We start from the raw sequence: 13,864 nt of genomic DNA, 5'->3' as shown, positions 1-13,864 counted from the left end.
TGTTCAGATCAGTCAAAGCACCTGATTTAACTGATTTACTGTCCATATTTATTCCAGGGCTTTAAGAGGCGTTTTCACTATGCAGAAAGTGATCTATTTGTTATCACAAAGGTATTTTACCCTTTAAAAGACAAATAGTGAGCACAGGTATGCTAAAAAAATAAAAATGTCCTTCCTAACCTTTTCCCTGATTAGAGATTTGAAATATTTTCTTTTTTTGACATAAGTAGGGAGAGTTAAGAGGGCAGAATAGTCTTCCTCTGGTCACTAAAGCATGCCTAAATCCATGACTGGGAGGTGTTCCTGACAGAGGGATCTGAGATTTGCTAAAGTGCTACAACATCCTAATTATCCTCCCCAACTATTTCTACCTTCTGTAAAGAAGCAACACAACAGAGAAACTGTACAATGTTACCCAGTATTCAAAAAAAATCATTATCAAATACCACAATGAATTTCACTGAAAGAATTTTAATGACAAAGGAAAGGCACAATTTAAAATAGAAAAGTATTTTTAAATATGCCTCAAAAAAAAAAGAGAAAAACAGAAAAAATATATTTTTGATTTGCAACCAAAAATACTTAGCTCTGTTCTAGGACCTGCTATGAAATCACAAACACTTGTGTAGATTATTTAATGTTATAATTCAACAAAGAACAATCAGAGCAGAGGCTCTGCAGTCTGACTGCTTGGGTTCAAATCCTGGGTCTGCCACTTACCATCTGTTTCATCCTGAACAAGTTATTTCACTTCTCTATGCCTTGAATTCCTTATCTGGCAAATGAGAATATTATTATTCCTTCCTCATAGCTTGTTAAGAGAATAAAAAAAAAATCATGCACTTAATAAATAAACAAAACCTATGGGATGCAATGTGTAACAAAACTCAAAATCATTAAAAAAAAAAAGGCCAGGTTTACTGGTCTGATGGAGCCTGGTGAAACCTCTAAGACTGTGGGCCCTACCTGCCCGTTAGGTCTGGAATTGAACCCACTCCTGTGGCTTTCAGCCAAATAACAGACAGGCATATGGGCTGAACATTTACATCAGGTAGATATACCCCTTGGAGCGATCAATCATGGGAGAAAAGACGAGCAGTGTATGCACAGGGAGACAGCTCAGGGGGCAGGAGTGCATGGGAGGGAAGGACACAGGGAAGAGGTAACTATGGCGAGGAAGCGGGAAGAGAGCTGTTATATTGTGGAAAATTGCAGTGAATGTCATGAGACAAAATGTGCATGAACTGCTGCATGGAAAATAAATTTGCTCTGTAAACTTTCACCCAAATCACAATAAAAATAATAAAAACTATGGGATGCATAAAGAGCAATGGTGGCACAATGCCTAAGGCATTTGACTGCTAACCAGAAGGTTGGCAGTTCAAACTCACCAGCCGCTCCACAGAAGGAAGATGGGGCAATCTACTTCCATAAAGATTTACCACCTAGGAAACCCAATATAGGTCACTATGAGTTGGAATCTATTCAATGGCAGCAGGTATGGGATGCACATGACATAAAATTATGTTTAAGAACAAGCTAAAGTAATTCTTAAAGTATTTTCTACTGACTGACAACTAACACATTAAGGTCTTAAGATCAAAACCTCAAAAGAGATAGGCTTAAATTTTTTGGTTCATTTCTGGCTACCATCAAAGAAGCATTATCAGGGGCCATCTAATTAGTGTTCTCATTCCCTCTCCTTTGAGGCATCCTTCGAGTTCAACAGCCCAATCCCCAGTCTACTACTAAGGAAAGAGGAGAGACAAGTGAATAAAAATGGAACTCTAAGGTATGTGCACTTGTTTTATTTCTCACTTTTCCTTTGTAAATATTCTCATTATCACAATATTTATTTGTGAAGTTTGGAAAAGTAACTTCTTCCCTTCATTCTAATACTTTGACCCTGAAGAATGGGCTCAGGGAAGTCAGCTGTACTGACTACTGTGCAATCAGCTTCCTTGATAGGGTCAATACCTCTGTCTACTTCCTTACCTCTGCAGAGGGATTTTTTAATGCAGAAGAAATAAAAATCTTGCTCATTGATTACTTTAAAAATTTATGGACAGAGGTTTATTAATGATTTGGTAATTTTTTTCTGAAATTGAACACACACAAAACAACAACCAGCTCTACATTTAGAGCTTGGTTTCTTGACAACAGATCAACTCCAAGACTTTTGGCTTTATAGACATGGCACAAGAGAAATGAGATAAAATATATATATATATATAAAATAAAGAAGCAAGACACCAGACAGTTTAGAACAGCAAAAATACCTGGTCCTGAGTCAGGTAACTTGAATTCTGATACAGAATCTGTCACTAGAAAGCCATGCGACATCGGGTAATTCACCCTCACCCAACTGTGGCTCAGACTCTTTATTATAAAACAAGGTTATCTAAGGCCTCCTTCAAGTTCTAAAATGTTATGATCCTTCATCCCACCATACAAACACAATTCTTCTGCTGTTGCAAATTCTCTAAAGCACCAAACAAGACAGAAAATAGTTAAAGAAAAACATGAAGGCTATTCTAGTTTCCTTACAATTTCTTAGGATCATTAAGTCCTGTCCTATAATCTTTAATCCTGAATATAGACATGTTGTTGTTGTTATGTTCCATCGAGTCAGCCCTGACTCATAGCGACCCCTCCTTGGGTTGCCGAAGCAGTATCACCACGGAAGTAGATTGCCCAGCCTTCCTTCCGAGGAGTGGCTGGTGGGTTTGAACCGCCAGCCTTCTGGTTAGCAGTCAAGTGCCTTAGGCACTATGCTACCAGAGCTCCTGAATATAGACATAGATCACACAAAACAAAAACTTCCTTTATCCATAATTGCTTATTATCTTTTCATGCCAGTTCAATGAACACAAAATGGAATACCTCACCAAGCTATTCCATCCAACTCAGCAGTGCTCCAAGAAGAGTTAAATGACGACCAGGGTAGGAATTTTATAGAAAGAATGCCAGAGCTGGATGAGAAGTCAGGCTGCCTAATCTCTAGGATACTTCTCATTAGGTCTAGAATCTGGTCTTTTACCACTAGACAAGATCTCGTGGTTTGACAATGCAGATGACACAGCTGAAACTTTATCTCAAGACAGTTTGAAGTATAACAGTGTCTAAATCTGAGGTGCTAAAACACTATGACCTACTCCAATACTCTCTCTTAACTATATTTAACTCTAATCATACTAACGGCAAGGAATTCTTGTGTGGCAAAAATGATTAAGTGCTCAGCTACCAACCAACAAGCTGATGGTCTGAACCCAACCAGAGTACCTTGGTAGAAAATCCTGACAATGCACTTCTGAAAGGCTGCAGCTGTTAAAAACCTATGGCACACAGTTCTACTCTACCACACATGGGGTCCCCATGAGTCAGAATTGATTCGAAACCAAGTGATTTGAGTTTTGTGTTTTTGTTTTTACATACAGTTGACCCCTGAATAGCACAGGAGATAGGGATGCCGACCACCCTCCCTGCAGTCAAATATCTGTGTGTAACTTTCAACTCCCAAAAAACTTAACTACAAATAGACCACTGCTGACTGGAAGCCTTATAAATAACATAAACAGTCCTGATCATCAACCTGACTGCATTTGTACAAACAGTAGAATTGGCCTATCCCTCCCTGCCTTAAATACTGGTGTTTGCTTCTCTTCCCTATTAATAAATGTCTTTTATGGCTTTTTTCCTTTTCTTTCCCAGAATAGTGCTCTTTCATCTGCATTAAAAACCTGTTCAGGCAGATATCCTTTCTCCTCGATGATTTTCTTAATGGCACCTGGGAACTTGTCTGATGCCTCCTGGTTGGCAGGTGCTGCTTCTACTGTTGACATTTTTTAAGCAAAACCTCTTTCTACAATTATCAAACCATCCTTAGCTGGCATTAAATTCTCCAGCTTTAGATCCTTCATCTTCCTTTTGCTTTAAGTTGTCCTATAATGACTTTGCTTTTTCCCAAATCATATTGGAGTCTATAGGTATGTCTTTCTTAAAACAATCCATCACCATATTTATCTCAATACAAGATAAACAGATATTTCACAAAAAGTACAAGGTTTTCATGCCTGCTGGCATGGCTGCAGTGATGATTTCACAAATTTCCTTTTCTTTTTTTTTACAATAACCTTTGCACTGGATTCACTTATCTGGAAATAGTGGGTAACCATAGCTGCAGACCTCAATCTATGATACATATCAAACAATTCATCTTTTTCTTGTAATGTCATAACTTTTCTCTGCTTCTTAGGAACACTTCCAACATCACTAGTGGCATTTCATATGGATCCCATGGTGTTATTCAAGGTTTACAAGTATTGTACTAAACATGATAAAAATCTAGGAGAACTACAAGAGATAACTTTTTACTGCAAATACACAAATTACTGGAGAGACAAACGGCTTATGCAGAAATGATTACCATCACATGGTGCTTTAAGCAGAGTCACAACACTTGAGCTCACCCCAACAGCAAAAGGAGGTAGCTATGAAATTATTACCACAGTACAGTAGGTGCTACATTTAATTTTATACAGTTACGATTACAAATACTGCATCTTTATGTTTGTTTACATTTCTCTAGACTGGTGGCATATAGTCTGTAAGTATGTAAATTTTGATAAATTCTAACTTTTTATAATAGCTTTGTGTGTGTGTGTAGTGAATCATAAAATATCCTAGTATCTACATATATTTTATGCAAATATTTTATACATATTTTATTCATGACATACTTAGCTTTTTAATTTTTCAATATTTCTAGGTTACATAGTACATCTGCAAGTTTTTGCACATTGTTGCAAATCTCCAAAAAATTCTCTGCTATATCTACTGAGAAAAAAATCCACATGCAGTTCAAACCTGTGTTGTTCAAGTTTCAACTGTATACTAGTGACAGGCACGCTACAAGTTTGTATACAAGTTTCAACTGTATACTAGTGAACAGGTGGTTCAAATGATGACTGCTCCCTATTCTAAACATGCAAACCATACATTTAATAAACTTTTCACTAATCCCTTTCTGATTTGAGTGTCAAATGCTCATCTCTTCTCTTTAGTTACATCCCTTCCTTGTGGCTTCTGCAACAACCCAGCTCAGCTCAAAACTCCTCAGCACCCAACTCATTTTTGGTCACCTTCCACTCACCTGAGAAAGTTGGGTTGGAATTTCAACAAAATTATCTGTATACCGTCCTATAGCATTTTATAATAATTTATTATTATAAATAATAATAATAATAGCCATTAGGGATGATGGTGAAACAGAAGGACAAAAGTGGCACCTTTCTTTCAGTTTAAATGTGGGCTTATCAGTGAATGACTTCAGATACAAATATTTGCTCAAGCTCCTATTTGGCACGAGTCACTGTGCTAGATACTTTATATTAACTTTTTAAATCTCATGGTAACAAAGGGCATTGAGTATCATTAACGTCATTTTGCAAATGAATCACGTTTAAGAGGAAATAAGCTGCTTACCCAGTCTTCTGCTTTCAAGACCTGTGTTCTTTTCATTATCTCACTATGACCCAGTAAGTCAGCCAACATTCACAGGCCATTTCACATGGAAATGCATAGCTAAAATGTTATAATGTGCCAGTCTTGACTTTGCTCATTCAATAAACTCTAAATCTGTAACACAGGAGGGATTGCTAAAGAAAGGTTCACCGGAAGCCTGTAATATGAATACTCACTTTAAAAAAAGAATTGGATTTTATTTCATGCAAGTTTAAAATAATTTATCTCCATTTAACACACACACACACACACACACACATTCTTTAATTGAGAAAAAAAATAGGTCAAAACTAAGTATATTTAATCTTTATGTTTAGCCACTGGTAGAGATGTGAAGAGCAAGTTCATGACCTAAGGATGACAAGCATAAAGAAATGAAATGCTGGATAATCTATAAGCAGATAGAGAATCCCTAAATGACAGGTCTGGCACAGAACCTGTATAATTTGTCATTTTATCATCCTGGTCAAGACTTTAATCCTGAATTAGAGACAGAGATTATTTATAGTTTTGACCAAGATACCAACCCATTTAAACATCAGTATAATCAGATCCTTCCTCCACAATCTCAGAAACAGGAAGACATCCTGACAGAACAGGACATCATAAAGCAAAGGGCTGGAAGTGACTTTGGTGACCATGTAATTTAACACCCTCAACTTAGATTTAAGGAAACTCTGGCCTAATCAAGTATGCTGTTCCATCTCATGAACCAATGTCAATTTCAGAATTAAAGCCAAGGTCTCTCAATGTTCTTTTCACGGCACCATATCACTATATTAGATGGACAACCAAAAAGCTCCTGGGATTTGGTTTCTTGGTTTGGAGGTTTAGAGTCATGGTTTCACAGGACAACCCAGTTAATTAGCCTTATAACATGTCTAGTGCCTCTATTCTACCACCTAGTTCAATGTGTAGTGACTGGGGTCTTAAAAGCTTGCAAGTGGTCATCCAAGGCACAACAATTGGTCTCTACTCACCTAGAACAACAGAGGAAGGAGAGTCAAGAATAGGGGGAAGAAATGGAATGTGACTAATTGGCTCCATGAACAACTGCATGTTTTGCCATGAGACCAGAAGAACTGGATGGTGCCTGGCTGCCATTTCTTAACATTTTTATCACAAATTCCTTAAAAGAATCCTGATCAAAAGGGAGAAAATGCAGAACAGGGTGTCGATTCTCATGGACCCTAGACTTTCTGAAACTATAAACAGTGGATGAACTCCTGAATCTACTTCCCTGAGAAAATCTTTAGACTTTAAGCCAAAAATATCTCTGGAAATCATCTTAAAAATTAGCAATAGTTCAGCTTTCCAATAGTTCAGTTTAAAAGGTCTGGCTTGAATATTATGCTCTTTTAAGAACGATCTATATGGGATTAAAATGAGCTCCGGTGACACTGTGGTTAAACCAAAAGGACAGCAGTTGAAACCCACAAGCGACTCCACAGGAGAAAGATGAGGCAGTCTGCAACTGTAAAGATTTACAACTTCAGAAATCTTATGGGCAGCTCTACTCTGACTTACCTAAGGCACTTGACTGCTAACCATAATCCTGGCGGTTCAAACCCACCAGCCACTCCTCTGAAGGAAGTGTGGGTAATCTACTTCTATAGTGATACCTCCTTGGAAACTCAAGGTGGGGTCACTATGAGTCGGGTCCAACTCTACGGCACATAACAACAACAACAACGAGTCAGAATGGAATCCATAGCTGTGGGTTTGGTTTCCTAGTTATACGGATCAAAGTGACAACAGCAAATCGAAAGATTAGATAGGAACTTTAGAGGGAAGTGAGTCTCTGTTAATGGGGCAGGAACAACTCAGAAAAGGAGGGTAAGCATGGTTACAGAACTCCAAGAATGTAATCAATTTCACTAACAAGTACATGTATAAACTGCTGAACTTATTAATATACATTTTGCTGTGTATATTCTCAATAACAACAATAAAATAAATTATATATATATATATATATATATATATATATAAAACTCCATCGGAGCACTTTTGTCAGAGCTGATTCCTACTCAACACCTACATATATATCTGTTCAGTATCCAATCTATACACAGTAATCCAGGAAATAGCACCAAATAGAATGACTATAGCTTGGCAATTTGGCAAAACTTTAATGTATACTCTGCCCACCCCTAAAATTCAAATTATTTTTTACTCACATTATTCACTTATATCCACAGAAACTGGCTAAATACTTCTAAAATACATTCCATGCACAGATTTCCTAAAGACAGATTGCTAGAAAAACAAATACCATGAAATTAATGAGAATGCAACTAGTACCTTCCCCAGAAAGCAATCTCAGGGGTGCCTTTCGTGTAGATGGAGTCACTGGTATCATTCAGCCCATTGGTGATCCCACTACAGTAGCCCATCATTATTCCGCCATCTGCTGAGATACTCAGAACATCCTGTTGTCCTCCCCCTGATGTCCTCTCCAGGAACTGACCGCCTTCTTTAATACGCTGCTGTATCATTGGCGTGAGGGGCATTTCAAAGCTAAAATAACTATCAGGCTCTGAGTACAATGTCTCCAACGACTCTGCACTGTAGTATAAAGAAGTGTTGTCCAAAATGGTTTCAAACTGGGAGCTGTACACATCAGTGGAGTCCTCCGCATACCCAGGCCCCAAGACATCATCGTCCCCTTCCCTGTTGTGCTCCTCCAGTTCAGGAATCCTGGAAAGGAAATAAGAGTTACAAATTCCAATATTAGGTTACATTTTTCTTTTTATTTTTTCCCCTTCAACTATGAAAAAAGGCAACATTCTGTAAAACTAATACTTGCACTCAGGAGGCTTATGTCTCAGTAACATAATTTGGGGAGGAAAATATTGTGGAAACATGTTAGGGTTGAAGAAACTCTTAGCATACAAGTGCTACACTATCATATAAATAATATAATTTCATACTAGCTTCATAGTATGCAAATACATCTGGTCCAATGAATATCTGAATAACATATAAAAGGTTCATTTTGGCCAACCAAATTCCACAAATTCAGATTATTAACAACTACTTTCACTCTTAATTACAAAAGAACAGATAAATATATAATGTAAACTTAATGGAACAAAAATACACAAAACTTTCATCATTCTATTAATACTTTCTGATTTAAGTAAAATCAGCTGCCCTCAAGAGAATGACTGCAGCAGAATCTAAGGCTGCCCCCTGCTGACAACAGGCAACATGGCAGAGAGATTTCAAGTACAAAATCAGCCAATGAGGGACCTTAAAAAAAAACCATTGGACATGTTTTCATAAATTTAACCAAAACCATGAAAAACTAGTAACAAACTTCAAGTTAATACAAAGAAGTGGGAAATTAATTCTGGCACATCAATATGAAAAATTAATATGTAGCATATTATTCAAACATTAATAATGAACATCATGATAACTAAGAAAACAACAAACTCAAGAGATAGCTAGGGTTCTGGAAAGAGCAATGAGCCCAGCATTAGAAGTCTGGAGCTGAATTCTGGTTGTGTCAATCTCTTGTCACTTTAGACAACTTAACCTCTCTGAGCCTTAGATTCTATACTTAGAAAATTAGAATAAAAATAGGACCTACCTCATAAGTAATCCATAAAACAAACAAACAAAAAAAAAACCTCACTGCAGTTGAGTCGATTCTGACTCACAGCAACCCCTCCTTGGGTTTCCGCGGCAGTATCCCTATAGAAGTAGATTGCCCAGTCTTCCTTCTGAGGAGTGGCTGGGTCCATTTGATCTGCCAGCCTTCTAGTTAGCCATCAAATGCCTTACGCACTACGCCACCAGAGCTCCTCATAAGTAAGCTATATTCCTAAGGTATTACCAGGATTCACATCCAACATTTATATGTTCATTGTTTTGAAATCACTGAAAGCCCACAATACATCAAATACTATGATGGGTATATATATCTTAATGGTTTCCCACTGCACTTAGAATAAAACTGCAAACTCTAGCAAGTTCCTATGATGCTGCTTCTCCCTGCTTCTCAGATCCATTTCATATCTCACTCCCCCAGCTCCTTATGTTCTACCCACCATGGTGGCTTCAAATCTTCAAAGTAGCCATAGGGCCTTTGTTTCCCACAGCTCCAGGAAGCACACTGTCAGTCTGGAACTTAGTAGCCCTTCTTTGGACATATTACCTCTTCCTAAAATTTTCTTTCCTCTCTGGCTAACCTGTATTCATTCTTCAATTCTTGGCTTAATTATCATGTCCACAGAAAGGCCTTTTCCAAGCTATTCACTGAAATTAGTCCCGTCCCTTCTCTCCATTCAAACTATTCTTTCTAGTATGTATCTGTTCTTTACATTCAGAGTACCTAGCAAAATATTTAATCCTATCCCTATATTAGGAGCTCTGGTGGTGTAGTGCCTAAGGCATTTGACTGCTAACCAGAAGGCTGGAAGTTCAAACCCACCAGCCACTCCTCAGAAGGTAGGCTGGGCAATCTACTTCTGTAGGGATATTACCTCAGAAACCCAAGGAGGGGTCACTATGAGTCAGATCCAACTCGACACCAATAAGTTTATTTTTTTTTTTTCTGGTTTTATCCCTATGTTAATATGTTTCCTGTGGTCATTGTTTATCTTCAGAAGTACAGTCCATGAGGACAGTGACCACATCTGTTTTATTACTTTATATCCAGCATCTAACAGTATCAAGGAACTAAGTTTAAAAAAAAAAACAAAAAACTCACTACTGTTGAGTTGGATCTGACTCACAGTGACCCCTCTTTGGGTTTCGGAGGTACTATCTCTATGGAAGTAGACTGCCCAATCTTCCTTCCAAGGAGTGGCTGGTGGGTTTGAACCACCAGCCTTCTGGTTAGCAGTCAAATGCCTTAAGTACTACACCACCAGAGTTCCCAAGGGCATAGTAGACAATAAAATAAAAATATTTATGGAAAAAAGGTAAGGAGGAAAGAAGGAAAGGAAAATTGAATCAAAATTCTCATAGCAGCAAAAGTACATATTCTAGTAGAAATGTAAGTACTGAGCCATGTACCACACATCAAGGCTGCTTTTGGGAGAAGTTTGAAGTTTTTATCCGTGTGTGTGCACGTGCGGGGTGGGGTGTTGGGGGTGGGGGCCAGGATCCTGAAAGCCACCCTAAAGGAGCATCACTTACAATGGATTTGTTAATCAACTGTAGAGGAAAGGCATTACCCTGTACCAAAAAAAACAAAAAAAAAAACTTCAGACTTGACACAGATGTTCTCCCTTACAAAAAGCTTACAAATAAAAAGGAAGGTACAAATTCAAAATAACAATACAACAAGTGCCTTTGCCAAAGGAGCACTCCTGTGGCAGACTATGAGCAAAGGTGACCGTGGAAGTGAAGCATGGGTCAGGTCTTCCATTTATCCAAGGCTCTAAGCTGCCCTGAATATCAGAAATGCAGGGAAAGACCAAGAAATGCCATATGATGCCAAGTTTACGTCTCAGGACCATAAATCAAAACATACACTACTTGTGAGAAGGGATTCCTATGTGAATGCCCTGCAGCAACTACATGACAGAATCTGCTTCTGATGTTCTACGACGTCCTTTCTAAACTGAGAAAACTGAGGGGTCCAAACCCAGAACCTCTGTGTTCATACAAGTATGAAGGCTACTAAGGGACTGCAGGCATCAGTGTTGCACTTGGAAGAAATGCCAAAATTAGGATTTAACGACCATGGCAAGAGTCTAAATCTTTTCATATTATTACAGATAACTGTGGGGTGTTTTCAGTACATTGATGTTGCAAAGCTTTAAATCTGTCAAATATTAACAAAACGTCAGAAATGAATTCACATAATTTAGTGTCAACAGCTTCTTCCTAATTCAGTTTTTCTGTTCCACAGCAAATGGACAACTTTAAAAATTTAGAAGGAATCTATGAAGAACCTAGCTTACAGTGACTTCTCTTCCATTCTCCAAATAACAAGGATCTAGTTTATTTTGAACTGAGTTCTCATATGAAATCATTACAGTTTCCTATTATATGCACTAGTTAGAGAGCAAGACATGACAGGCAGCAGGAGTATGTTGTAAGCTCACCTTTCCTTGTCCCCCTCCAGTTCAGGCTTCTTCTCAGGATGTTGCTGGTTTTCCTTCAAGAAGACTTCATCTTCTCCATTCTCAACAAGAGGCACAGGGGAAAATGTTCCTGAGCTGGTACCAGGCCTTTCTGAAGCTTTCCAGGTTTCATCCCAAACATTCTCAGATGAACCAACTGAATTACACAAACCAGCAGATGAAATGAGATGGTGTGACACTTTGGAGAACTTTTTGCTTTCAGGAGAGGCTGTCCTTTCCACTGATGTCACCAAGTCTACAGGATGCCTTGTCTCTCTCTTCTCCCCTCCTGTCCACAGTATCTCCACCCCTTGAAATTCCACATGTTTAATCCTGCCTGGGCGCCCTGTGGAGCTGCCTTGATCACATTCCCCTGGACGTTCTCTCCCCAGATCAGACCTCCTCTCTCTTAAATAACCACCACTGCCTGCAGAGTTATGGGTCACTGGTGGGCTCTCTGTGCTGGGCAATTGTTCCAGCACATGGAAAACCCCTTTCCTCCCATTTCTAGTTATCTGGGAAAGTTCTGGCTGAGTTTCTCCAGCTAACAGTGCAGTCAGATCCTTCTGGATGCTCAAATAAAAATATTCCTCAGTTGTGACTTCAGCTGAATGAGGTATATCTGGTGATTTTTCTTGGCTTGCAGGGATTCGTTTGTTGGTTCCCTGTGTTTGCTGATTGGCAGTGTCCAGCTCTTTTTCCACCTGCTGAACTGAAAAACTAGAAATAGCATCTTTGTCCAGTACCTGTATAGCCTGTAAAGTTCCTGAAACTATTCTGGTTTCCGTGGCTTTTAGAGATGAAATCAGTGAGTCAATGGGTTGTAAACTTTGTTCCTTGAGGTGACGTTGAGAGGGAGCCTCCCTAGTATCTTTTGGTCCTTCTGTAACACTGTTGAGCCCAGAGTGGTGGCCAGCAAGAAGCTGGGCCCCCTGCTGCCCTTGTGGGCAGCATGGCAGAGACTCTGCATCAAACTCAAGTGAAGCTCTTAGGCCTTCTCCACTTTCTTCCATGGTCCCATATTCTGGAAATTCATTTGTGACATTTGGTGGGAGTAAAGTGCTTCCTCCATGATCACCTATGAAGAAAAGAGAAAAGGACACATGACTAGTTTGGAAAAACAGGTACCACAGCACACTAATAAAATATCAACACATATTAGGCATTCAGTAATTGTTCTTTCTAGAAAGAACAACCTGGAGATCTACTTCTAAAAAATCAGCCAATGAAAACCCTATGGATCACAATGGTCCAATCCGCAACCAATCATGAGACTGGTACCAGACCACACAGAGTTCCATTCTATTGTAGTAGAGTCATCATGTACATAAATCAGGGGCTTATTCAATAGCAGCTAACAAAACAAAATACTTATTTGACTTTTTCACTATCTCCTTCTATTTCACCACTCTGCAATATTGTTATCATAAGTTTGCCAAAGGTCCATTATACTCTGCTTACATGAGTGTAACCACAGAGGTTTTGGCATTGAAGGAGAGAATCTAATGACACATGCCGTATTTTCACCCTGCTTCTAATAAAATCTCATCTATGAGAATTCATTAATTCAGACATTTCATATGCCAAAAAAAAAAAAATTTAAATAAGGCTACATCACTTTCCAAATAGCATCCATGAAACAGGAACTGAAATATTTGTGTTGGAGCTCTGGTAGCATCGTGCCTAAAGCATTTGACTGCTAAGCAGAAGACTGGCGGTTCAAACCCAACAACCACTCCTCAGAAGGAAGATGGGGCAATCTACTTCTATAGTGATACTGCCTTGGAAACTCAAGGAGGGGTCACTATGAGTCGGGGCCAACTCGATGGCACATAACAACAACAACAACATAATCAAATAGCCTTATGATCCAGCAAACAATTATTTGCACAGAGCAATTTCTGAGAGAGGGCCTCAGAAAAAGGGTACAATCTATTTAGAGTCAGTAAATATTTTTTCAGCCAAAAGCTTTTCCTTCACTGTTGAATTCCTGAGACTGGAAAAAAAAAAAAAAAATGCTTTCAAAACATCCCTGAAAAATGAGAGTGAAGCCAAAATGAATAGGACATTTCTGCTGGGAAAGATTTCCTGGGTCCTAACTGCATAAAATTTAAGTATCATATGCATAACCCCAATACACGAAGCAGATAAAGTGACGTTTATCAGTACATTGTTGTTGTTATGTGCCATCGAGTCAGACCCAACTCATAGCGACCCCTCCTTGGGTTTCCAAGGCAGTATCACTATGGAAGTAGATT

General features: G+C 38.7%; 1 protein-coding gene across 1 annotated transcript in view; it reads right to left on the bottom strand.

Annotated features, from left to right (window-relative positions):
- Positions 1–13,864, bottom strand: part of PSD3 (pleckstrin and Sec7 domain containing 3) — a 576,478-nt gene that overhangs the window by 477,831 nt on the left and 84,783 nt on the right. The window contains exons 3-4 of the mRNA XM_007935046.2: positions 11,589–12,684; positions 7,828–8,223 (exon numbers count right to left, since the gene is read on the bottom strand). Coding sequence (XP_007933237.2) covers positions 7,828–8,223; positions 11,589–12,684 — 1,492 coding nt within the window. The remainder of the gene's footprint in view (positions 1–7,827; positions 8,224–11,588; positions 12,685–13,864) is intronic.

Source organism: Orycteropus afer, unplaced genomic scaffold (assembly GCF_000298275.1).
Source record: "Orycteropus afer afer isolate SDZICR_OR568_19922 unplaced genomic scaffold, OryAfe1.0 scaffold00024, whole genome shotgun sequence".
Lineage (NCBI taxonomy): Eukaryota > Metazoa > Chordata > Mammalia > Tubulidentata > Orycteropodidae > Orycteropus > Orycteropus afer.
The sequence above is the reverse complement of the archived record's forward strand: the minus strand, read 5'-3'. Positions and strand labels throughout refer to the sequence as shown.